The sequence below is a fragment of the Vombatus ursinus genome, unplaced genomic scaffold (assembly GCF_900497805.2).
Source record: "Vombatus ursinus unplaced genomic scaffold, bare-nosed wombat genome assembly UNPS02009835.1, whole genome shotgun sequence".
Classification (NCBI taxonomy): domain Eukaryota; kingdom Metazoa; phylum Chordata; class Mammalia; order Diprotodontia; family Vombatidae; genus Vombatus; species Vombatus ursinus.
Genome location: NW_020949613.1, coordinates 4,003,800 through 4,031,066, shown reverse-complemented (window position 1 = coordinate 4,031,066; position 27,267 = coordinate 4,003,800). Strand labels below are relative to the sequence as shown.

The following is a 27,267-nucleotide window of genomic DNA, read 5'->3' as shown; positions in this document are numbered from 1 at the left end:
TATACTCAGTTTTGCTGGGTAGATGATTCTTGGTTGTAATCCTATCTCCTTTGCCCTCCAGAATATTATATTCCATGCCCTGCGGTCCCTTAATGTAGAAGCTGCTAAATCTTGTGTTATCCTGATTGTGTTTCCACAATACTTGAATTGTTTCTTTCTAGCTGCTTGTAATATTTTCTCCTTGACCTGGGAACTCTGGAATTTGGCTACAATATTCCTAGGAGTTTTCCTTTGGGTATCTCTTTCAGGAGGAGATTGGTGGATTCTTTCAATTTCTATTTTACCCTCTGATTCTAAAATATCAGGGCAGTTTTCCTTGATCATTTCTTGAAAGATGACGTCTAGGCTCTTTTTTTGATCATGGCTTTCAGATAGTCCAATAATTTTTAAATTCTGTCTCCTGGATCTATTTTCCAGGTCAGTTGTTTTTCCAATGAGATATTTCACATTGTTTTCTAATATTTTATCCTTTTGAATTTGTTTTACAGTGTCTTGATTTCTCATAAAGTCACTAGCTTCCAATTGCTCTATTCTAATTTTTAAGGAAGTATTTTCTTCAGTAATCTTTTGGACTTCCTTTTCCGTTTGGCCAGTTTTGCTTTTTAGGGCATTCTTCTCCTCACTGGCTTTTTGGACCTCTTTTGCCATTTGAGTTAGGCTATTTTTTAGGGTGTCATTTTCTTCAGTATTTTTTGGGGTCTCCTTAAGCAAACTGTTGACTTGTTTTTCACGATTTTCTTGCATCACTCTCATTTCCCTTCCCAGTTTTTCCTCTACTTCTCTTACTTGCTTCTCAAAAATCCTTTTGAGCTCTTCCAAGGCCTGGGACTGATTCATATTTTTCTTGGAGGCTTTGGATATAGGAGCTTTGACTTTGTTGTCTTCTTCTGGTTGTATGTTTTGATCTTCTTTGTCACCAGAGTAAGATAATAAAGTCTGACTCTTTTTGTGCTGCTTACTCGTGATCCCGGCCAATTACTTGAGTTTTAAATTCTTTGTTAAGGTAAGAGTCTGCTTCCAATATGGAGAATGTATTGTCCCAAGCTTTGGGGGTTTGTACAGCTGTTTTCAGAGCTACTTCTAGGGACCTCTAAATTTCAGTTCTTTCAAGATAGTATGTTAAGGGGCGAGGTGTTTCCTCTCCACTACCACTACAACCTACACCTTTCCAGCACTCCTTCTGTCCCAGGACTACCCCTCAGAACTGTGACCCAGATCCAAGCACTGGCAAAGCAAGAGATCCCTGCAATCCCCCTCTGATCAGCCACTCGATTCCCACTCAATTTGTGGGCCTGAAGTTCAGGAGGTAGCTGCTGCCCTCGGGACTTGTGGCTGAGACCTAGCTTCTCTCTCTCATCTCTGTCACAGACTTTTTCCACTGACCTTCTAAATTTTCTTAGGTGGTCAAGGGTTGAGAAGTCTGGAAACTTCCACAGCTGCCCATGAGTCAGTCCTCTGAGTCCTGCTCCAGGTTCGCTGCAGCCTGCGCGCCCATGCTGAACTGAGCTCCTCTCCCCACCTGGCGTGATATACCTTTCCAATCAACCATCCAGGTTATCTTGGGCTAGAAATTTGTTTCACCCTGTCATTTTGTGGGTTCCGCTGCTTTAGAATTTGTTTAGAGCCATTTCTTAACAGGTATTTGGAGGGGTTTGGGGGAAAGCCCAAGCAAGTCAATACTTTCATTCCACCAGCTTGGCTCCATCTCCATACAATTAGTTTTAAAAAATATTTATTGAATTTCTCCGTTGTTCTTAACAGTGAGTGTTCATTGACATAAATGAATTATCACTATCCTTAGGGAACTTATATTCTAGGTAAAATATCCAGGTCTGAGAGAAAATCTGGGAAGAGGGCTAATCATTTAGAGAAGGGCTTCTTAAACTTTTTCCATTCGCAACCCCTTCAGCACTTGGTCATGACCTACAGTTTAAGAAGCATTGATTTAAAGAATATCTATCATCTTGTGCTATTGTATGATTTTCTCTCAATTTTTTAATGTTGTTTTGTCTCTAGTAATTCTCCACAGTGAGAGTTTTAATGGAAGGCCAAACTTTTTTTTTTTTTTTGCAAGTGTGTGTGTGTGTGTGTGTGTGTGTGTGTGTGTGTGTGTGTGTTTCCCCAGTGAATGTAACTGGCTTGAAAAAAGTAATAGAAAGTAAATATGAATGTCTTTTCCTGTGGAAAAAAAATACAACTATAAAATCTGATTTTTCTATCTTGTAAGAAAGAATGACTTGGCAGACAAATGTAATTTTCATTTGAATCAGAAGAGGGGCAAATGATTATTACAATAAATTAATTTATATTTTTAGGCAGAGTTTTCATCCCCAAATAGGAACATCTAGATGACTTTGTCATTTCCTCTTCAACTTGGACTAAATGCTGGATCTCCTCCATGCCAGTGGTGAGTGATCACTGGTGGCAAGCATGTCTCCCTGTTTTATCCTTCCTTTGACATTAATGATAAAAGTATAGTTGAAGAACAAAAAAATCTGTTATTAAAACTTTCAAAGAATCTTGTGTAATTTTCATGTATGCATGAAGATACCTTGGAAGGAAACCTTTTTTTGTTGATATTTTACTCTGTCTACTATTTTTTTTTTAAATAACCAACAAAGAATACAATTGGACATTGTATTCTCTACATTACATTTTCTCTGCATTACATTTTATTAGGCATTAGGCCATTTCAGAGACTCCTGGAAAAGAACCATGAATAGTCAAAAGAATTTATCATAACCATCCACACAGAAACAGACAAGTGGATGAAGAATATAACCTAGAGAGTTTGTCCATCAATATAAGATTCTTGAACAGGCACTACAAATGGAGAACCAGTTGAGCTCAAAATTAAAAAGAAGAGAGTTAATTGGATTGACTATGGGAAATTGAAAAGCTCCTTGAAATATTCCAAATATCTCCTTTAAAAAAGACCCCTTTTTGAAGTGCCAGTATTCCGTTGTTGTCTTCATATGATTTAAGTCACAGAATACTACAGTGTCTAGAAATGAAAAAAAAAAGGAGTGTCACGCAGACAGGAATGGAAAGTTATATGGCAGGTGTAAACACATTATAACATATAAAAATAGATAACCTCTGAAGAAGGACTAGATTTAAATAGTTTGTTAGAGTGAATAATAACTGGTGTTTTACAGATTTGGAGCAGCTGGAAGGTACTATGGAAGACTCTGAGTTTAACTCTTTCATTTTACAAATAAGGAAACTGAAGTCCTAAGAGTCAAAGTGACTTACTTTTAGCTGAAGAACTCTTAATTTTCAGATCCACTATAGACAGTTGCCACTACTATACCACATCGACAGCCTCTATGTTCCATTAATGTGCTTGAGATGTCAAGAGATGGCACATGATGTATACTTCCTGCAGCAAACTTATGATTAGACATGGGTAAGAGTTGCAAAGATTGGACAGACATGTAGGTATTGTGATGGAGGGAATATTCACATTGATAATATAAAATGCATTTGAATATTTAGTATTTTGAGTATTTTAGGCAAGGTTAATTATGCAAGCTATATAAAAAAGTTGAGTGCAGTTGACACTTTAATTTGGAGAGTCAGTTTTCCTTCTTAAAATAAGTATATTGTATTTATTTTTCAATATAATTATTTTAGTTTGTTTATAAGAATTATATATATTTTTTGTGATCTTTTTTTAATTTTATTATTAGCTAATAGAAATGAATCAAGCTTTCCTGAATAATAGAGTCCCTTCCTAAGGATACTATCAGGAAACAAGAATAAAAACCATGTTGTAATAAAGGGATTGGGACTGGACTAGTAGTTTCATTAATGTAGGAATCTTTCCCCTAGGAGCTTCTACCAGTACAGATTAGTACCTTCTCTATTGCTTATAGTCTTATAGACTCTTGAGGTCAAGGGCACTAAGACATTAAGTGATTGACCCAGTGATATATGGTTGGTATATGTTAGAGGAAACAATAATGAAAATGCCTATAATGAATATAGCACTTTAAATTTATATGAAGTTGTTTTAAAATTTGCAAAGTACTTTGCAAATATTATTTAATTTTATTTTCACAGCAACCTTGTGGGGTATTATTGTTGTTGTTCTTCAGTTGTTCAGTGGTGTCCAATTCTTTGTGACTTCATGGACCATACCATGCATGGGGTTTTCTTGGCAAAGATATTAGAGTAGTTTGCCATTTCCTTCCCCAGTGGATTAAGGCAAACAGAAGTTAAGTGACTTGCCCAGGGTCACACAGCTAATAATTGTCTGAGGCCACATTTGAACTCAGATCTTCCTAACTACAGGCCCAGAACTCTATACATTGAGCTGCCCAGCTCTCTACTTTGTGGAGTAGTGCTATTATTATCATCCCCATTTTTTTTACAAATGGGAAACTGAGCCAAACAGAGGTTACATGACTTCCCCAGAGTCACACAGATAGTGTTTGAGGCCAGATTTGAGCTAATTTTTTTTTCTTATTTTAGATCAGATACTATGTCTCCTGTATCACCTAGCTGCCTGACCACTGTCATTTTTTCTACAAGGACAATTCTCTAACTACATTGCCTCTGTTAAGAATAAAAGAGGCACATTGTACATTGTCTTGAACTCTACATTACTATATAATATTATCAACATACTGAAAAATATTTAACTCATACTTTAACAGAATGTGTGACATACAAATCACATAAATACACATTTAGTTTAAACATTTATGTGTTCAGTTGAGAATTACTTGCCTTCAATTTTTACAGAGCTTAAATTTGACTATATTTTTACTGGCAAACTAGAATTTACGTACTCAGTATAAATCATTGGCTGTTGGTGCCTCTTATAAGTAAGAAAAAATATATATATACTCAACTAGTTTAGGCTTTAGTATGTATGTCTTACTATTGCAACAGCTGCATCAACATATACTTGATCATCATCCAGAAAATTTATGTCATCAGCTGTCAGATTTATTGAAGTCTGTAAGACACTATTGTTTTATAAATGTTTACTAAAACAGTTTAAATGTTTATAAAAATAGAAAACTTGAATATAACTTAAATAGAAGCTTTTATTAGAGTCATAAAGGCTATTATTTTATACACATACTCTTTCTTTCTCACATATATGTATATGTATATTATATGTGTGTGTATATATACACACACACATATAGACACACACATACACTTTTTTGTGAATGTACAGAACTTTACATAACATCTGGGACACATTCAGCAAGGACACAGTGCCAGATCAATAGTATAAAATGTGTGGTCAGCTAACCACTGGTAGACATACTTTCAATGTGAAACGGTATTGAAATATCTACATGTAGGGCTTCATTCTTTCATGTGAATTCGGGTGAGATTTAAAAATTCTCTGGTGTTTTTCTAGTGACTGCCTGAATTGAAAAGGACAGACAGGTACAGGAAAAATGAAAAGCATGTGATAAATATAATTATTTGCTAGTATTTATCAATGAAATTCATTCAAAGAAAATTTCATAAAAATATACATTAAGCAAAATGCTTTCATGTCACTATTCTCAATGCATATATATATATATACACACATGTAATCATATTACAAGCAATGTATATCTGTTCTTTTTATTGCTAACAAAATTCAGAAACATGAAACTCTTTGTCTTTGGTAGTTTTATGCCCTTGCAATATAATAATAGCTATATAAATATATAGCACTTTAAGGTTTGCAAAGTACTTTACATATGTTAACTTACTCAATCGTTACAACACTATGAGGTAAGTACTATTATTATCCACATTTCATAGAGTGGAAAAGTGAGACATATAGCTAGAGAGTATTTGACACAAGATTCAAGCTAAGGCCTTCCTGACTCCAAGTCCCAAACTCAATCCACTTCACCACCTAGGTGCCTCATTGTATTAGCTGGTGTATCTTTAGACTGGATTTCATTGACCATTGACTGACCTACTGAAGGCTGTGCATTCATTAAATTTTATTTAGTATTTATCAATATAAATATGCAAAAATTTTCCTTCTGTAATGTTAAAGAATATTTCAACAATATAATATATAGTATAATATCCACTGAATTTACAAATAAATAATTAGGATGCTGAGAATAAGAATAAAATTCTAAGCAGTAAAACCATGACAAGAGAGGAGACCTATGATTTTATTGGCATAGGGAACTCTTGAGGAAGAAATATCTACCAATGCACATTGGTACCTTCTATGCAGGTCTCAGTCTCAGAGAGTTGTCAGCAGCATAAAGAAAGTCAGTGAGTTGCCCTGGGCCACAAAGCCAGTATTCGTTAGAGGTAAGATCTGAACTTAGGTTTTGTTGGCTCTAAGGCCAGCTTTTTATTTGCCGAGACACTTTTTCTCTGAAACCACTATATAAATCACTCATTTTAGAAAATAATTGGTGACCTGAGCATTTTGGTGCACAGAGAAAATTATATCAGGAGGAGAAATATTCTTCTTTCATTAGAATTTATAGCTTTTTTGATAAGGTGAAACTTAGGGATCACAGAATCATTAAAAACAAAACAAAAAGTGATCTGATGAGTTTATTTAGTCCGTCTTTCCTCCCCCACCTACTTTCTGGTTGGTTTATATTTAAACTACTCAAGAAAAATGAGAATCCAGAGAAGTTTTAAGGACCTCCAAGGGAGATTCGACAACTTCCTTTGGTTACACATTTCCATGTTTAATAACCCGTACTATCAGGAAATTTCTTTTTTAAGTTAACCTGAAATTAATGTTATACTTAAATTGTGAATATAATTCATTCATTGAAGTTACTTGGTTTCTATTTCAAAAAATGCAATCATCATAAATGACATAAAATGAGTAATGGGCTGACCTCACTATTAAAAAAAAAATCCAGCCTCTTCATGGTTTTATGGACAAAGAGCTGCATTTGGAATTAGAGGGCCTGACTCTGCTGCTTATTCCCTGTGTGACCTTAGGCAAGTCACTTAAAATTTCTGGGCTTCAGTATCCCTAATTTTCAAATTAGGGGATTAGACAAGATGATCTCAGGGCCTCTTTAGATCTAAATATATGATCCTATGATTTCTGACTTCTAAAATGTCAATATTGATTCAGATCATAGCTGCTGAACTGCTCAGATTCCCCAAATAATGTTGTATTGCTCTCATGTTCCTTCTTTCTGGTAGTCATTTAGTAATAAATATAATTATGCTTTTGGATCTAAAATTTCAGTGTAGCAGAGGATTAGATGAGACAATACCTTTCTTTTTACCATTGTCCCTTTGATAGGGTATAATATGTAACATGTAGAGCTTCTCATTAAAAAGATGAGTGAACAATGTAATACATGCATGATAACGAGAAACTTTGATGACTGAATTTCTTATCCTATAAGGAAACACTTGAGTGGATATAGTGCCATGTTCTTGGGAGTGAATGACATCTTCTTTAAACTCCTTCCTAACTTTAGCTGTTAAACTGAAATGTAAATTCTAGAAGGACAAGTATCCTGTAGCAAAATGTGTCTCAGAAGTGAAACATCTGGCAAAGAGATTTTCTTCCCATGTGTATGGTTGGTTTGAGGCTGGATATTTCTTTTTAGCCCAATATATTAGTCTGGCACTGATGGGTGCCAGAAAAAAATGTATGGCTAGCAAGAGTTAATAGGACTTTGCTGTATTTGTGTAGTCATGGCTTAATAGCCATTACTGAAAGCTTTTGAGGAAAGAATGAATTTTGTTATTTCTTGTGAAATGAGCAATAGGATTTTTTTAGCTTAAATATTTGTTTTTCTGCTGTTATGCCTTGCTATATCCGGGCAAGAAGTGGATTGATAATTTATGTGAGTAAGTCAAAGGACTTAATAATTCTCTAGAAGTTCCAACTTATGTCTGGGAATAGTCATAAAAATATATATCTATCTATCTACCTATCTCTCTATCTATTTATCTATTCATATGAGACTTCCAAGCCAAGGTTTAATCGTGGGCTTATCTATAGGAGTCTATATATACATAGAAATGAATGTATATTTGTATATAAACACACATATGCATACTCATATGTATGCATATATATGTGTTTCATATACACACAGAAATATATTTGAACCTATATATTTTTTTCTTTCTGAACTTAACAAACACCAAATAAAAGGAGCATTAATATAGACAAATGAGCAAAGAAAAAAATAACATAGTACATGAAACCATGAATCTCTCTTATGTTTGGCTTGCTTTTCTTTTTAATTATATAACAAATTCCACATGTAACTTTCAAAGCTGTCCTGCTTGTCAGTGTTCTTTTTGCTCTTTTCTGTGCAATAAAACAGAACAAATAAAACAAAACTGTTTGAAAGATAATTTTATTATCTGTACAATTGAAAATAACAATGCACAAAAACACAAGAAGTTCTTATTCTTGGAGTTTTCATTTCCCTCTAACTTGGAAAGTCAAGGAGAAAACAGTTGAAGAAAACATTCAACAACAATGATTAGATGTAAAGAGGATTGGTCCAAAAAGACCCTAATATAATTGATCCAGTTACTGTGCACAGTTTTGCTGAATAAGAATACAATATTGAAATGATATTATTTTCAGTGATGAGGAATAAATATATGCTAGAGAAATCTTTGGCCTGCTAGCAGGACAGTAACACAGTCAAACCACATGTTCTCACTCAGTATCAGGAGAAGTCTCTTCAGTATAATTTACAAGAGCTTCTTCAGCTTGCTTGTTATTTTTTTTTATTTTTGTAGTTTTTTTCCTTGCCTCGCATAACATTTTTACAAGTCTATTATTGCTTTTGCTTTCTATTCTTTCTGCTCTGAGAATTACTAACCAGGACTTCTAGATATTCCATTTATTCTCTGCATTTATGTATACTCTCTTGTTCTGTCTGCAATTGATCCATTTGTGAAATAGCTGCATAACTTTGTGTGGTGTCATTATAACCCTTGAAGTAATCTTCATTCATCTTTCCCCCATTAGTATCCTGGTTCCCTCTTATTGGGAAGCGGGCATGTTGCCACTGGCAAAGATGTCGAAGTCCTTGTGATTCTTGATACCCAAGATCTTACTCTCTTCCTGGGGAGTGAGAAAGCTGCAGCCAGACCTTCCTCTTTGCTTCTACTTTTCATCTCTCTATTCCCTGATCTGGGGCAGAGGACAGAGTACCAGCTGTACCAAACATGTCTACCTGAGCCATGGTATTCTAGGCCAAGTAGATGGGTTAGGATGGGACTAGGGCATGTAGTTAGGGACAGAGATGACTGTGTTGATGGTACTGGGAGTAGGGGTGGAGGGTGAGGAGTTCTGTGCATTAAAAAAAAATATTCAAGGACTTCTTTCCCTCTCAATGCCTCTCCTCCCTATTGCAGTAAAGAAGAAGAAAGTCCTTAATTTAACAAATATGCATAGATAAGCAAAACATATTTCCAGTTTGGATCTTTATGGAAATGAATGTATTATTCTGTACCTTGAGTCATGGAAATATATTTTAAACACCATCTTTCCTCTAAAATATATTCCCTGAAGGTTTACATAGCAAAATAGACAAATAAAAACATGTGATATTTAAAAAAAAATATGTGGAAGGAGATGTTGAATAACATGAAAATAGATCTAGAATGGTTAAATGTTTTCAGCATTATTCCTTCTATGAAGATCTGGGCCCCAAGAAACAGACTAGGGACCCAGCATTAATTATTTAAGGCATATGCATAATTCTTAGTCACAGATATTCAGAAAAGGAATAAGCTAAATGCATTAAGTCCCACTTTTTATGAATTGTAGGCAAGCCGTTATTGAAAAGGAGTTATAGCTCCGAACCTGCTGGACTTTTTTTATTCCTGCGCAGGATGTTACTGTGATTGACTTGAGTACATGCCTATAAGCAGGGACCTGGAGAGATGATCCTATTGATGCATATTCGTGCCTAGTGTTTGTGAATATTCAAAAAGATGTTGTTGTCATCTGCCTCATTAATTCATTTTATCCAGATCTTCTACCCTGTATTTGGGACCAGTGTATGACTGGCCTATAAGAGTAAATGATTTTTAGATTGAGTAAGAATGAGGTTACAGTAACTTTTCTTTGAAGTTACCAGCCAAGATAATGAAATAAGTAAGAAGTCAATAAAATTCTTTCAGAGAAATAAGTGTAATACACTTTATTTTTTTATTATTATTATTTTTTTTTTGGTGAGGCAATCAGTTTTAAGTGACTTACCCAAAGTCACAGAGCTAGTATTTGTCAAGTGTCTGAGGCTGGATTTGAACTCAGATCCTCCTAAATCCAAGGCTGAATCTTTATCCACTGTGCCACCTATCTGCCCCTTTAAGAAAAAAAAAAAAGAAAAAAATGTATTCATACATCAAAATCTGAATTTTAAGGATGGATATCTAGAAGAGATATGGAATTAGACTAAAATCGTTGAGAGTTTATTTTTTTTTTCCTTTTTCAATTAGCATAGCAGTGCATGTATATTGCAGGCACTCAATAACTGTTAGTTGATTTGACAAGATATAATAAGAAAAAAAAATGTGTATGTACCACAGGCATATGTGTGTGTGTGTGTGTGTGTGTGTGTGTGTGTATGGCAGTTCAGCATGTTCATCAGTGATAGAATGTAAATCATACTTTGCATCGGGCATTATATCATTCTAAAGCTCGAAGGGGGTCTTAGGGATCACCTAGATCAATACCTGTCTTTTGCAAATGAGGAAACCAAGGCCCAAAGATGTGATGCCTATTTCATTAGTTAGTGATGGAATTATAGGATCACTGTTCTAGAGGTGGAAGAACCCAAGAAGACACATAGAACTAATTTTGTAGATGAGAAAACAGAAGTCCAAGAGACATGAAGTGACTTGGCTGCAGTAACAGAGGTAGTTAAGTGCAATTTGAACCAGAGTCCTCTGATTTCAAAACCACTGAGTCACAATGAGGCATAAGTTGAATAGGTAAGTGATACACTGTTAGTTTCTATTATTGTTTTGTTACTATTTTAAAAGGGGCTTTTAACAGAAGGAGATAATTGATTACCATTTCAGGAGTCATTTCTAAAACCGCTGTTTATAATCTAGTTGTGCATATATTGACTAGATAAATGAAAGCAAAGTCAACACCAAACTAGAAGGAAGAATAATGATGAGTTCAATTGCAACAACTCCACCCAGACCTAACCAAATGAATTTCTGATGTTGAAAAATGGGAAATGAAAAGAATGAAACAAACAAAAACCACAGTTCCTTGCAGTTTTCTACATTTAATCACTATAAAGTAATCACCAAAATGAAGAGATTAAAAGAACTCAGAAACCACCATAGGCAGCTAATTGTTGATCTCTTTATAATCCATCAATTAGCAAGGATTTATTAAGTGGATACTATATGCCAGGGACTATGTTAAGTGCTAGGGCTATAAATAAAGGTAGAAACACACAAAAGAGGCTATGCCATCAGGGACATTACATGATAAAGGAGGAGGCAATATGGTACATGCAGACAAGAAGGAAGGTAACTTTTAAATGCTTACAAGGTTGCTACAATGGATAGAGTGCTACGCATGGAATCACAAAGATCTGATTTCAAATAAAGACTAATGTACTTCCTAGCTATGAGACCCTGACAAGTCATTATACCTCTATTTGCTGTTGTGTCCTCTATATCCTTATCTGTAGAATCCAGATAATAATAGCACCTACATCCCAGAGTTGTTGTGAGAATCAAAAGGGCTTAGCACAATGGTATATAATAGGTGCTTAATAAATTCTTGTTTCTACTTTCCTTGTTTCCAACCTTACGTCTTCCGTAAATCAGACTTACACTTTAGGAAAACCACTTTGGCAGCTCTGGATAGGAGAGGGGGAAAACTCCCAGAAGACTACTGAAATAGTTTGTACAAGAGGTGATGGTGGCCTGCACTTAGGACAGGCAGCAGAATGTAGAGGAGACCAGTTGTGATAATAAAAACAGAATATATGGAAACATTGGATATGTAGTGTGAGTGACAATAAGGAGTTTAGGAGGACACTAGTTGTGAACTTGAAAGACTGAGCAAAGGATGATGATCTCAACAGCAATAAAAAAGTTAGGAGGAGAAGAGGCATTTTTGGGAAAAGATAATTAGTTCTGTTTTGGGTATGTTGGGTTTGAAATGCCTGAAGGTAGATGGAGATGTGAGATTGAAACTCCAAGGAGAAATCAGAGTTAGATAGAGGTGCAAATCACTTGCATAGAAATGTTAATTAGGAGCTGATCAGATTACCTAGGAAGATAGTCTAGAGAAGATAATAGAAGAAAGCTTAGAGAATTAACACTCACATTTAGGGGGCATGGCAAAGCTGACGATCTAACCTAAAAGACTATGAAGAACCAGTTACATCTGTAGGAAGAAAACGAAGAGAGAGTAATGTCATAAAAACCCAGAGAGGAAGGGTTATTCAGGATTAGACCGTGGTGGACAGTGTCAAATGTTTCAAAGACGTCAAGAAAGACAAGGATTGAGATATGACAGGCAGAGATAAAATTGGTTTGGGAAATAAAGTCATTTGCAAAAAAATATATATATAGAGGAAGGTGATGTCAAACTATAAGCAGTATTCCATCATAAAATAAAAAGAAGCTGTGGAGAAAAAAAATGTTTGTAGAAATTTTTCATGAGATCTAATTAAGACCTGTTATTCCAAGAACAGTTAGTGTTGCAAATGGAAGGAGGACAATAAACAAATGAAAAAGGGAATCAGTCAATTGACATTTCTTTAATAAACCATGTTCTTCATCAGGGACAGTGAAACTACCAAACTTGAAGTCTCACAGATCAGCCTCCAAACTGCTAAATAAGGAAGTAGTATTAATTAACAAAGACAAAGGTGAAAGAACAGGACCTACACAAATCAAATTCTCTCTCTCTCTCTCTCTCTCTCTCTCTCTCACACACACACACACACACACACACACACACACCACTGTGGAGGAAATAAAATTTTGAAAGTGTCAACTTATGAATTCTCAAATTATTCTGAAAAAGGAGAAGATACAGACAAGGACACCATTGCTACAAAAATAAATCAATAAATTAAAGATCATTGAAAGCAAATCACTGTCTACTCCAGCCTATGTGCTGACTATATAAAACGTGAAGGGCACTATTGCAGACTACATAAGGGAGTTAGTGCCAGAGGTGGGAAAACCTGCATTTAAATACTACTTCTGACACATGGTGGCTGTGACAAATCAGGGATTCCCAATATTAATGAAATTTGGAAACTCCAGTCTCCTCTAAATAAAAAAAAAATACACTGCATATCTATGAAATCTTTATAATTCTGTGTTATGGAAATTGCCATGCAGGAGATCTATGATCACAGGATATAGGAAAATTATGTGGGGAGATTATGGAACAATAGGTGGAAAATACAAAATCCTTGTTGGTACCCAAGTAATGTTAAAAGCCCTAGAGGAAGCCTTTAATATGCTAGGTGGACTCCCTCACTTCTGCCCTCTCCTAGAAGATATCTCAGAAGTCATGGACAAAAATCACAATGAGTAGACTTGGGTGAGCTGTGATATTATACCATTGAAGGAATTGCACCCCCACAATGTTAAGATCATAAATCAATTGAAGTTGTAAGATACATATTCCAAGGCCTCTGGTTCCTGAGGGCAAGTTTTGAACCTGTATGATTTTTAGAGTAATTATTTGCAGCACCTTAAGTGCCGAAGTAAGGTTGAGTGATGTCCATGTTCTTCCAACTGTCTTTTTCATGTTGGCCAACTTTTCTGACTAGAGCCTAGTCAAAAAACAAGCTGCCCCCTAAAATTTCTGAGGAAATTTTAGAAAATCCTCCCTCCAGTAGAAGGGAAAATTGGTAGTTGAGTGCAACCCCAAAGAGTTAGAATGGTTGATATTCATTTAATGGAAAGCAGTTTCATAACTTTTTTTTTTTGCCAAATATTATAAAGATTTTGTGACAGTACGATTTTGTCTAATAATGTATCCTTATGATTAGTCTCAATAAACAAAAACAAAAATCCATTCACAAATTATGCCCACAGGAATTATGAAGAGAAAATAAAGGTAAGCCTGAGAAATTCAGGAAATTCCCTCATTTCCCTTTATACCTTTCATAATGTTTAAAGAAAGGCTCTCAAGTACTGAGAGTCAAGTATATGTCCATTATAGTCTATATTTACATAGTTCTTTGTGTACAGTGTCTCATGTGATCCCTGTGATATTATTGGGGGAAAAAAAGGCAGGACAGATATTATCATACTTAGTTTACAGATAAGGGAAACTGAAACTCAAGAAAAGTTTAGTGATTTTCCCAGTTTCCCAAACTTGTACATGGTAAAGCCATGAATAAAATTAAGGTCCTTTGACTTCAAGACTTCAAGTTCAGAGCTATTTCTGCAGTGCCATGCTTCCCCCGGTAGTAAGTTCAAGCAGGCATGAACTAACATTGACTTCCCAGTACATATTAACCTCTAGGAAACACACTAAATGTTTTTGGGCAGAAGTTAGTGTCCCATTATCCCTCACCCAGTTGCTTGTAGCTTCATTTTTAATGTATCTCTAGCAGGTCAGGCTAGAGGAAAATAGAAATCATCCGATTTAAGTGAAAATTTTGCAATTTATGACTGGAGTTGGTTGATTTTTTGCAACTTAATGAGAACCAAATCCCTTCAACTGTTTTACTCTGCCCTACTGCAATAGCCTGTACCTTATGTTTTGGGAGGACTTTCATCTAATGGTCTGAACTAGCTTTAGAATGATCAAGGAAAACATTTATTACTCATGGGCTGTTAGCTGAAATAAACAATCACACTCACTCTATGATAGTTAACAGTTGTCATTAAAATTCTTTAAACTAAATAAAGAAATTATAATAATTTAAAATTATTTAAACCATCTATTTGAAAATATATCATTATGGATCCAAACAAAACAGAGAGACACAATTTAAGTGCCATATTTAGTTGAAACTATTGAGTTAAGTGTTGTTAACTTGGCAACTTCCTAATGGTGAAAAGCACCATCCATTTGGCAATTGTGAGTTGATTTTAATTGAGTCATAGTTTGAGATCATTTCTCTAGCGGGTACAATTATTTTTAATTTCAATTTACCAGAAGCATCTATTTTTATGTGTATCATATCATATATCATCTCATAACATTCTGATTGGGTCCAATCATTCTAAAGCTGGCAATTTACCTCTAACAAGGTCTGTTTTAAAATAGCTTTCTTTTCATTATGTTCAATTTTCTATTTAGCATACCACACACACATTACCTAGCATAACAAAATACAGAATTTCTACTTCATTGGGCATATAGATATATATGCCTCAGTGCTTCTGTATGTGTTTATACATATGTGCTTACACACATACATACACATATAGATATTTATGCAGGCTATAGCTATAATTTAAAACTTCTGGTCTAAATATTAGATTTCTTATATGTGTCACTAGAGGGCAGAACTAGGACAAAGGGACAAAGGTGATAGGGGGTTACCCACATGAACACACATAAAAGCACACTCAGAGTAGCCAGGTGACATTCATCAAAAGCAACTAGGTCCTCCATTATAATCTCCGTACTTATCTTGGCTATCAAATCCATGTTAATTACTTTTTTTGGATTCCATTTCTAATGCAAAGATCATTCTCCTTGGCAGAGAAATCAAGCAAATTAAGAACTAAGAATCTTTGCCTTCTCTTTGTTTACAGTTACTATTTTCACATCCTTTGCAAGCAAAGGTTTATCACACTCATCTCCTTGATATTCTTTTCTCTCTGGTATTTAATTACTTTCACATGGTCCTCTTACTTATCTGACTGCTACTTCTCAGGCTCCTTTGCCTGATCTTCATTTAGTTTGAATGAAGTCAGTGGTTGTTCTTAAATGTGTAACCAAGAACTCAACATAGTATTCCAAGTGTAATCTGACCAGGATGAAATATAGCAAAGTTCATATTTCTCATGTTCTAGAAACTCCTGTTCTATTAATATAGCAGAGGATATCATTAGATTCTTTGGCTCTCGAGTCACACTGCTGACTTACTGTATATTGAACTTATAGAGAGCTTATAAACTGTCTTTCAAATGCACTATTATTTAACCACATATCCCCTATCTTATATTTTTGAATCCCAAATATAGGACTTTATATCTATCCCAAATATAGGACTTTATATCTATCCCAAATATAGGACTTTATATCTATCTATCTATCTGTCTATGTCTATCTCTAATTTCATCTTATTATCATTGATAATTGATTCTACAATGTTGAGATCTGATTTTGATCCTTAATTTGTTGTATATTTAATTTATTCTTCTTATAAAACCATAGCCTCATTTAGATTTGAAGGTAGAAGTTTCCATAATAATCTAGTTAACTTCTTTCATATTACAAATGAAGAAACTGAGAAATCCTTCATTTTGCATTCCAACAACATGACCAGCCCTTTGGAGTTGCACTCTCTGAAGCAGAGTTTGAATGCTTGGCAGTTTTTAGTTCAAGAAAGGACCTCAGTGTCTGCTATCTTGTCCTACCAGGTGATCTTCAGAATATTCCTAGGACAATTTAAATGTAAAAAAAGCGATTCTGTTTCCTGGCATGGTACTGGTATACTGCCCATCGGTTCACAGGCATACAACAGTGAGGTCACCACAATGGCTTTGTAGACCTTCAGTATGGTAGTCAGTTTAATTCCTCTTTTCTCCCATGCTTCCTTCGGCACCTCCCAAATACTAAGCTAGCTCTGGCAATGCATGCGTCAACCTCATTATCAATGTGTACATCCCTGGAAAGCATACTACCAATCAAAGTGAACTTATATACAGCATTCAAAACTTCTCCATTTGGGGGCGGCTAGGTGGTGCAATGGATAGGCACCAGCCCTGGATTCAGGCAGACCTGAGTTCAAATCCAGCCTCAGACACATAACACTTACTAGCTGTGTGACCTGGGCAAGTCACTTAAACCCATTGCCTAGGCCCCCCCCCCAAAAAAAAAGAAAGGAAAAAACTTCTCCATTTGCTGTAACCAAAGGTTCCACATACAGACGGTGTGGTGCTGGCTGATGGAGCACCTGTGTTTTCCTGATGTTAATTGTTAGGCCAAAGTTAGTACAGACAGCAGAGAGTTGATCCCTACTTTGTTGTATGTCAACTTCAGTCTGCATTGTGTGCACAATTATATGCAAACAGAAAATCATGTAGCCTTTCCAAGTTGAAGAATTTACCATCAGTGCAGTAGCTGCCAAACAGGACAGTTTATCCATCTCTAAGAAGGCAGCATTTATTTCCATCAAAAGTAAAGTACAAGCAAAGCTTAGAGAGATACAGGATTCTTGGCTTAGTAAGAAGGCAGATGGAATTCAGTTTTATGTTGATAGTAACAATCCAAACTGCTTTTATGATGCCCTGAAAGCTATTTGTGGGCCAAAAGTCTATGGTGTATCTCAGCTACTCAGTGCTAATGGAGCCACATTGATTAATGATAAGGATATGATCCCAGAGAGATGGGCTGAACACTTCCATAATGTTCTCAACAGACCATCATCAGTCAATGCTGAGGCCATTGACCATTTACCTGAAGTTGAAGTCAGTTCCTCCCCAGCTGAACTTACAACTGATGAAGAGATTTTGAGTGCCATTAGGCTCCTTTCGTTTGGCAAAGCACCTGATGCTGATTCTATTCCAGCTAAGATTTACAAGGTAGAGGGTCCATTGGTCATACAAAAACTAACTGAAATTTTCCAGGTTATTTGGCAAAAGGAGGTTATCACCCAGGAGTTCAAGGATGCCTCCATTGTCCATTTCTATAAAGGTAAAGGAAAGAGACTGTCCTGTTACAATCACAGAGGGGTCTCTCTTAGTTGTTGCTGGCAAGATTCTTGCCAGAGTCCTCCTTAATAGGCTAATCCTTTACCTGGAAGATGGTCATTTACCTGAAAGCCGGTGTGGCTTCAGTAAAGGTCAATATGGTGTTTGCTGCCCTAGGGCTCCAGGAGAAATTCTAGAAGCAGAACAGAGGTCTGTATGCAATATTTGTAGATCTGACTGAGGCCTTTGATACTGTCAATCATGAGGGTTAATGGAAATTATGTCAAAATCTGGTTGCACGGAGAAGTTCTTCAGCATTATACGTCAATTTCATGACAGCATGCTTGCCCGGGTTCTGTGACATGTACAGTGCTCTAGTGCTTTCCCAGTCACCAATGGAGTGAATTTCTCTGTACTCTTTTCAAGATTACTTAGTTCTTTTTGAAATACTGTAATAAAATGAGATGTATATCATTTTTCATTCTCTATTGCAAAGGTTTAGTTAAATAAGGATACTCACATGATGGTGTTCATGGTGGCTTTTCAGCATCTGGCTTATGTGCAGTTCCTGGATCTCTTCATTCCATGGGAATATGTGTGGCCTGGACCCCAAAAGACTACCTTAAATGAAGATATATCTTGTCAAGTCTGAAAAGTTATTTTTGGGCTTCCTTAAGAGGTCTTTTATTAATTTTCATTCCTTATCCCTGATCCATATCCAACCACCTTTGAAGTTGTAGTTGTTACCAGTTCTGGCTCTCTATATTTTCATGGTATAGCCTATACAAGTGAACTTCCTGTTGAGTTTTGTTAGGTAAATTATGCTATAAAAACAGATGGATTGTATATTGTCAACAACCAGTGAATAGCTCCTAGATTAACTCTATACTTGCTCCTTTCACATAAGGCATGAGGATACTATGGAAGATTAGAGCAATTACATGTGTGCTTTAGAAAGAATATTATTCAGAATAAAAAAAATACGAGGGAGACACAGTAAATGAACACTTCTTGAAAAAGGGCACCAAAAATTAATTTTACTCATTAGAAAGTTTACGTAGTGGTGAAGGGAGAGGAGAATTTTGACTCTTAACTGAGTAGTGTAAAACAAACAAACAAATAAAGAGGAGGGGATAAATAAATTTAAAACAAATAAACTAAAACAATTCAATTAACCATTCAAAGATTTGAAATATAGTCCATAAAAGGGAGTGAAGGGCATAAAGAGCCTTAGGGCAAAGATTAGTATCAAGTAAATACCTAGAAACATTAATATCAAATTAATTCAAGCAAAACTAATCACAAGGACAAAATGCTGCCATTTAAGGAAGGATCTAGACCTGTGATTTCATTGTTATATGGAAATGCCAGGAGAAGATTCTCCCCGCCCCCCCATTTAAATCTGCTTCTCTCCAACTTCTTGTCTTAGAGATTTTGCCTAAACCACTTCTAAGTTAGGTGACTAGTCTTAGGTCAGATTGTTGGTGTATGTCAGAAGTGAGGCTTGAATCTAAATATTGTTGGCTTTATATCACAGTGCCAAGATGACTCTGAATAAGTGCAAAGGGCTATTGTGCTGTAAAAAGAATGGAAAATATGAGAAATTCAAAGAATTATGGAAATGACTATTTGTAAGCACAATAGTTGGCCCATGGCAAGCACATAATAAATGATTATTCAGTCATTCATTTATAAGGGTGATATCATAATCTGGAGGGAACAGTCAAAAAATAGAGGATGAGAAAAAGGAGGAAGGAAAAACTCAGAGGAAGGAAAATATGCCATAAGTTGAAAAGGCTGTAGAGAGTACGGGTTCTGTTTGAACATAATACATGTGAGGGAGTTTAGTGTGCTTGAAGGTTGGAATGAAGGTGACAGGGGGAAGATAGATTTACATAGTTAGACCTCTCTCTAGGAAGATAATTTTGGAAGTTGATTACAGGATTGATTGAAATGGGGGGGGGGGGGACTTGAGGCAGTGTCCAACAAGGAGGCTATTGCAATAGTTCAGGCATGATGTGATAAGGAACTGTACCAGAGTAGTGGTAAGAAGGGCAAATATTATAGCGCTGTTCTGAATTTAGAAATGACAAAACTTGGCACTCAATTGGTTATGTGGTATGCGTACAAGTGAGAAAACTCATTTTAGAGATGGGAAAAGTGTGGACAAGAGAGAAGTAGTAGTAAATAAGTAATCACTTTAAGGTCCTTTACCTAAGGAGCAGCTAATGATGAAAAGGGCAGAAAAGGACCTTTTGTGTGTAAAGGAAGAAACATATTAATTATTGATTGATGCAGAACATTGCTGTTATCATGGATGAACATTTTAATACCTAATGCAGAAAGAAAGAGAACTTTGTTTCAATATATTTTGTCAAAAATGTGTGCATATATGGGTTTTGGAAAGTTTGGAGAAGAAAATTATCTGTAGTATAGAAGTCAATACTTGGAACTTGTTTTCAACAGTATGAAGTGATGCCTGTCTCTTGTAGAAACAGTTTTATGTTATTAAATGTTATGTTATCAAGAAAATACAGGAAAGTGAGACTTAGTGAACAGTTTCAAGGGCATCAAGGAGACGCTCTGCAATGTTGAGAATTTAAGAGTGTTGCAAAGCGTGACTATGTCAGTGAATATACATATATATTTTACAACTAAAAGGGTTAAAAAAAAAGAAATGAGAAATCATGTAAGTATTTAGAGACCAAGATATGATTTTTAAAAGAACTGTCAAATTGATTAGAAAAATTTGGAGTTGTGCCTTTTTAAGTAAAAAAAAAAAAAGGCACAACTCCTTTTTCCAATCAATCTGACACTGAGTCACTGACATCCAGAGTTTTATTTGAGTCACTGAGCAAAAAAGCAAAAGTGATTGGTCATGAGAGCAACAGAACAGAATAAAAAGAACTTGAGAAGAGTTGAAGGAGAGAGAGATTTAGAGAGGATGGATCTGAAAGCCTTTATTGGATCTCTTGAGTTAGAAGCAGTGCGAGGAGACTTCAGCTGAATGATTCCAGATTGATCAGCAAGAACTGATCTCATTGGCTAAGAGTTCCAATGATAAGTGTTGTCCTTCAGTGCTACTTGCAGTTGAAGAGAGATGAAAGTTTTCATAAGAGCTTTTTGATCTCTGCTGACACCTGCCTTTAGAAGGTTTTTTTACAACTGCTGTGGTGTGTTGTTGAGGTAGCTTAACGAATGAGCCTTAACCTGTGTTGCTGTGAGCTAAATTTCATTTTTTTCTTTTTTAAATTTTATTCATTTATTTGATTTTAGTTTTCAACATTTGCTTCTGCAAGATTTTGAGTTTTAATTTTTCCCCATCCCTCCACTCCCCCTTCCCCAAGACAGCATGCAATCTGATATAGGCTATATGTGTACAATCATATTAAACATATTTCCACATTAATTAGAACTAAGGTGAAAAACCAGGAGAAAGAAAAGAGAGAGAGACAGACAGGGAGAGAGACACATAGAGAGACAGAGAGACAGAGAAAGACACAGAGAGAGAGAGACACATACACACACAGAGAGAATAGTATGCTTCAATTTGCATTCAGATTCCATAGTTCTTTCCCTGGATGTGGACTGCATTTTCCATCATGAGTCTTTTGGAATTGTCTTAGATTATTGTGATGCTGAGAAGAGATAAGTCTATCAAAGCTGGCCATCGCACAATGTTGCTATTACTGTGTACAATGTCCTTCTTGCTCTGCTCACTTCACTCAGCATCAGTTCATGTTAAGTCTTTCCAGGTTTTTTTCTGAAATTGGCCTGCTCATTACTTCTTATAGCACAATAGTATTCCATTACATTCATATAACACACTTGTTCAGCCATTCCCCAATTGATAGACATCCCTAATTTCAATTCTTGGCCACAACAAAAAAGAACTGCAATAAATATTTTTGTACATATACGTCCTTTTCCTGTTTTTATGATCTCTTTGGGATACAGACCAAGAAATGGAATTTCTGGGTCAAAGGGTATGCACAGTTTTATAGCCCTTTGGGCAGAGTTCCAAATTACTCTCCAGAATGATTGGATCAGTTCACAACTCCACCAACAATATATTAGTGTTCCAATTTTCCCACATCTACAACATTTGTCATTTTCCTGTTTTGTTATGTTAGCCAATCTGATATATGTGATAAGGTACCTCAGAGTTGTTTTAATTTGCATTTTTCCAATCTATAAGAATTTAGACCAATTTTTTCATATGACTATATATAGCTTTAATTTCTTCATCTGAAAACTGCCTGTTTATACCCTTTGACCATTTATCAATTGGGGAATGACTTGTATTCTTATAAATTTGACTCAGTTCTTTATATATTTTAGAAATTAGACCTTTATCAAAGACATTGGCTGTAAAAATTGTTTCCTAGTTTTCTGCTTCCCTTCTAATCTTGTTTGCATTGGTTTGTTGTGAAAAAAAAACTTTTTTTAATTTAATGTAATAATTTTGCATTTCACAATGTTCTCCATCTCTTGTTTGGTCATACATTCTTCCATTCTCTATAGATTTGACAGGTGAACTATTTCTTGCTCTCCCAATTTGCTTACAGTTTCACCTTTTATGTCTAAATCATGTACCCATTTTGATTTTATCTTGGGATACAGTGTAAGATGTTAATCTATACCTAATTTTGGTGATACTATTTTCCAGTTTTCTCAGCCATTTTTGCTAGATAATGAATTCTTATCTCAGAAGCTGGAGTCTTTTGGTTTATCAAACAGTAGATTATTATAGTCATTGACTACTATGTTTTGTGTACCTAACCTATTCCACTGATCCACCATTCTTTTTCTTAGCCAGTACCAAGTAGTTTTGATGACTGCTGCTTTGTAATCCAGTTTTAGATCTGGTAGAGCTAGGCCACCTTCTCTTGCATTTCTTTTCATTATTTCCCTAATTTTCTGGATCTTATATTCTTCGATGAATTTTGTTATCATTTTTTCTAGTTCTATAAAATAATTCTTTGATAGTTTGATTGGTATGGCACTGAATAACTACATTAATTTAGGTAGAATTGTCATTTTGTTATATTAGCTCAGCCTACCCATCAGCAACTGATTTTTTCAATTATTTAGATCTGACTTTATTTTGTATTTTGAAAAGTATTTTGTAATTGTGTTCATAGAGTTCCTGGGTTTGTCTTGGCAGGTATACTCCCAATTATTTTTACATTGTCTACAGTAACTTTAAATGGAATTTCTCTTTCTATCTCTTGCTGTTGGGCTTTGATAGTAATATATAGAAATGCCAATGATTTATGTGGGTTTATTTTATATCTACAACTTGGCTAAAGTTGTTAATTATTTGAAGTAGTTTTTTAGTTGTTTGTCTAGAATTCTCTAAGTATACCATCACATCATCTGCAAAGAGTGATAGCTTTCTTTCTTCATTGACTATTCAAATTCCTTCAATTTCTTTCTTACCTTCTTGCTAATGTTAACTTTTCTAGTACAATATTGAATAACAGTGGTGATAATTGGCATCCTTATTTAACCCCTGATCTTATTGGAAATGCTTCTAGCTTATCAGCATTACATATAATGCTTAGACAGATGTTACTTATCATTTTAAGGAAACTCCATTTATTCCTGTGCCCTCTAGTGTTTTTAATAGGAATGGGTGCTATATTTTGTCAAAAGCTTTTCTGCATTTATTGAGATAGTCATATGATTCCTGTTAATTTTATTACTGATATGGTCAATTGTGCTGATAATTTTCCTAATATTAAACCAGCCCTGCGTTTCCGGTATAAATCCCACCTGGTCATAGGGTATTATCCTGTGTGCTCCATTTTCAACGTACAGTGCAGCATCTAGATGAGTGAAGAATTGGCTGGCCTGAGCTGTATATTCTAGCAATTATAGAGCACTTTTCACATGAAGAGCTTACATTTTCTAAAATGGCCCTTTAAGGGTGATGGTTAATTGAAAGAATTTATAAAACATTCTCCTCCAAACAACTTTAAAATTCTAGAGAGTGAAGAGCTGGTTGAATTTTCCAGAACGGCAACCTGAGAAGCTCTGCAGTAATGTGCTTTAAAGGAAGCATTTGCCATTACAATAATGTAACACTTTCTGAAGGCCCTGTTAAGGATGACTATTAGTTAAAGGAGTTTGTTATTGCTTCATCAGTTTGAGAGCAAAAGAAGAGATGATTTGTCCGGAAGGAATTCACTTGTAGCTGAAGGGCAAGAGTTAGTATAGAAACAACTTTGGGTGATGCAGATTGTTCTTAAAAAGATCAAGGACATGACGTTCTACAGTTCATAGTTGTGAGTTTCCTTGAACATGTGAGATTTCTTCACTAATATGCCTGTCAATTAAATTGCTCTATTTTTAATGAAAAGGTTTTATTTTTCTAATTACATGTAAAAAATTAACATTCATTTTTTAAAAATTTTGAATTCTAAATTCTGTCCCTCCTTTCTTCCCTTCCCCCTTCATTGAGAAGGCAAGCAATTTGATACAGGTTATACATGTACAGTCATGCAAAAGATATTTCCATATTAGTCATGTTGTTAAAGGAAAAAAAAAGACAAGAAAAAGAAAACTTAAGAAAAGTAAATTTTAAAAAAGGATGCTTTGATCTGCATGCAGATTGTCAGTTCTTCCTCTGGAGGTGGATAGCATTTTTATTTTCTTAGATCATTATAACGCTGTGAATAAATGTCATTCACAGTTGATCATGGCACAATGTTGCTGTTGCTGTGTAAAATGTTTTCCTGGTTCTGCTCATTTCACTTTGCATCAGTCATGTATGTCTTTCCAGGTTTTTCTTAGAGCATCCTGCTCATCATTTCTTATACTACAATAATATCCCATCACAATCATATACCACAACTTGTTCAGCCATTCCCCAATTGATGGATATCCCCTCAATTTCCAATTCCTTGCCATCACAAAAAGAGCTGCTATCGATATTTTTATACATGTAGGTCCTTTTCCTTTTCTTTTTGTTTTGGCCAGAATATGGAATTTTGAATTGAGAATTGATAGGAATGATGAGTTGACCTATGGGACAATTGATTGACATTGCCCTTCAGAAAGTAATAATAGTATTGATTTTATTTCTGTGCCCAAAGCAGTGGGTGGAAAGGTATGGGTGAAGAGTCATACATAGCAGCAGGAATGAAATGACTGAATGGAATGTGTAGCATGGAATAGATGGGCATAATGAGCTAGGTGACTTTACACTAACTCACTTAAACCAGTGAAGATACTGTAGCTCTAGGAGAGGAGTTCAAAAGCTGAGTCAACACCCCAGTCGTTTTTCCATGTTTTCTGGCCCTCTAACTGGTGACTAGTCTTTCTAACTCCTGAAATTATCTTGTATTTACTTATCTTTTTCCATTATGGAACTGTTTCTCATTTCTGTTTTTGTATCTCTGGCACCCAGCACAGTACCTCATAATATACATTTTTGTTGTTGTTGTTGTTGAGTTGTTTCAGTTGCATCCTATTCTTCATGACCCTATTCTTGGTTTGCCATTACCTTCTCTGGATAATTTTACAGATGAGGAGCTGAGGCAAACAGGGTTAAGTGGCTTGCCCAGAGTCACATAGGTAGTAAGAGTCTGAGACCAGTTTCAATTTAGAAAGATGAGTCTTCCTGACTGCAAGCCTAGCACTCTATCCCTGAGCCACACATAGTGAGTGCTTATATGTGTGTATATATATATATATATATAGCTTTAAATTGATTGTACACAAACTATTAGAAAAATCTGCCTACTTGAAACATATCTGGTTATCTAACTCATTTACACTGTAATTAGGTTAACCTGCATGCTACACAGTGGACATACATATATAAATAATTATGTGTTTTAAATTTAGGTATGTTTCTTGTACCCTGGGATGCCCATATGAAGGACACATTGCACCTGAAAAAGTGGCCGAAGTAAGAATATATCTGTTGTCCTTAGATCATCATAAAATTATCTAGATGTTTTGAATGAGCTGGTTATTTTCCCTGTCCTGTTTGTCTGTGTAAAGTTCTATAAAAAGGATAATATCCCTATGAATTCATTCTTTTTTTGCTCATTGTAAAACATGTAAGCACACGACTTTTGGATTATTAGAATTGCTGTTGGTTAAATAACTCTGTTGTTTCAGAGGAGGTGGGAGGGAGGGAAGGAGAATTGCCTAATTCATTTTTTGGCCCAAAAGAGATTATATTGATTAAATCAATCATATTGATTAAATCAATCATATTGATTAAATCCAATTTCAACCACATGTGGCAACAGATATAAAGTTTTATTATATTTATACACATATTTTCTTTTTAGTGGTACTTTTCTTTGGTTTCTATAATAGATGCTGAAATGCTTTTGAAAAATTAAACATGAATTGTCCCATTTCTAAGGTTTTTGTTTCAACTGTGTTTAACTAAAAACTGAATTCAAAGGGACCTGCATTTTGGTGAGTTGTTATGAAAGCTCAGCTGTGCTAAGGACAGTGGTGGGTAACAAATTTAGAAATGAAAATTGAGGTATGGCAAAAGTACACCATAATCCATTGGAAGATGCTCCTCTGTTAACTAAAACCCTGTGACATTTCTTTGCAATCTTCAAATAAAGAAAGTATATATCCTGGTTCTCAAAAACACAAGGTATTTTTTTTAAAGACAACATAAATATTGTAGTTTAATTTTTATCGTTTCCTATCAGCACATTTAGTATATGTTAGTTTCTTTCCTACTGTTCATTTTTCTGGACCTAGTCCAAGTAATTTTTTGTATCATTACTATTCTTGAGTTAAACCAGAAAGTACTTTTAATGACATTAAAATTCAAACAAAATAACTGTAGATTAACAATAAAACATTCCAATGTGGATCAACAGGATTTTAGTCCTTGGGTGGCTAAAGAATTTGTTTGGCTTTTGGCTTAATCATTTTTAGTTTATCCCAAGATCAATAATGACTCTGTCAGATCTCATTATGTTATTATATCACAGCCAGATTTTGGTTGGGGCTCTTTTGGTTGTTCATAATATTCTTCCCCTCAAATGAAAAAAAAAAATCTCACCAGGATGCAATGCTCTTTTCTTTTCTTTTTTCCGTGTCTGTCTCCTTAGAGCTTTAGAGCCTTTCCTGACTGAATGGAGTCTCAGGAGATCTTAGTCAGGTGACAGTAAAATCATCTGAGTAGAATTCAATAAAGTTAAGCTACAGTATGAAAAATCCATATATTTAAAGGGAAATACAAGTGATATCTTCACACATTACTGAGCTTAGTAAAACTTTTACCAGCATCTCTGCTATGCTTTACTTACCTCTTAGAGATCATGAATGATCTCAAATTCTTAACAGCATCTATTTTATTTTAAAAAGGTATGTGGAGAAAAAAAAGCCTGGCAACTCCAATCATTTAACACTGGATGAAATGAATTTAGTATCTCAAAAGAGTCTATGTAATGTAATACATAGAACACT

General features: G+C 35.1%; 1 protein-coding gene across 2 annotated transcripts in view; it reads left to right on the top strand.

The window, feature by feature from the left end:
• The window catches only part of HMGCLL1 (3-hydroxymethyl-3-methylglutaryl-CoA lyase like 1), a 254,943-nt gene that overhangs the window by 131,231 nt on the left and 96,445 nt on the right, over positions 1 to 27,267 (top strand). For both annotated transcript variants that reach the window (XM_027852992.1, XM_027852991.1), the window contains one exon: positions 25,666 to 25,729. In XM_027852992.1, coding sequence (XP_027708793.1) covers positions 25,666 to 25,729 — 64 coding nt within the window. The remainder of the gene's footprint in view (positions 1 to 25,665; positions 25,730 to 27,267) is intronic.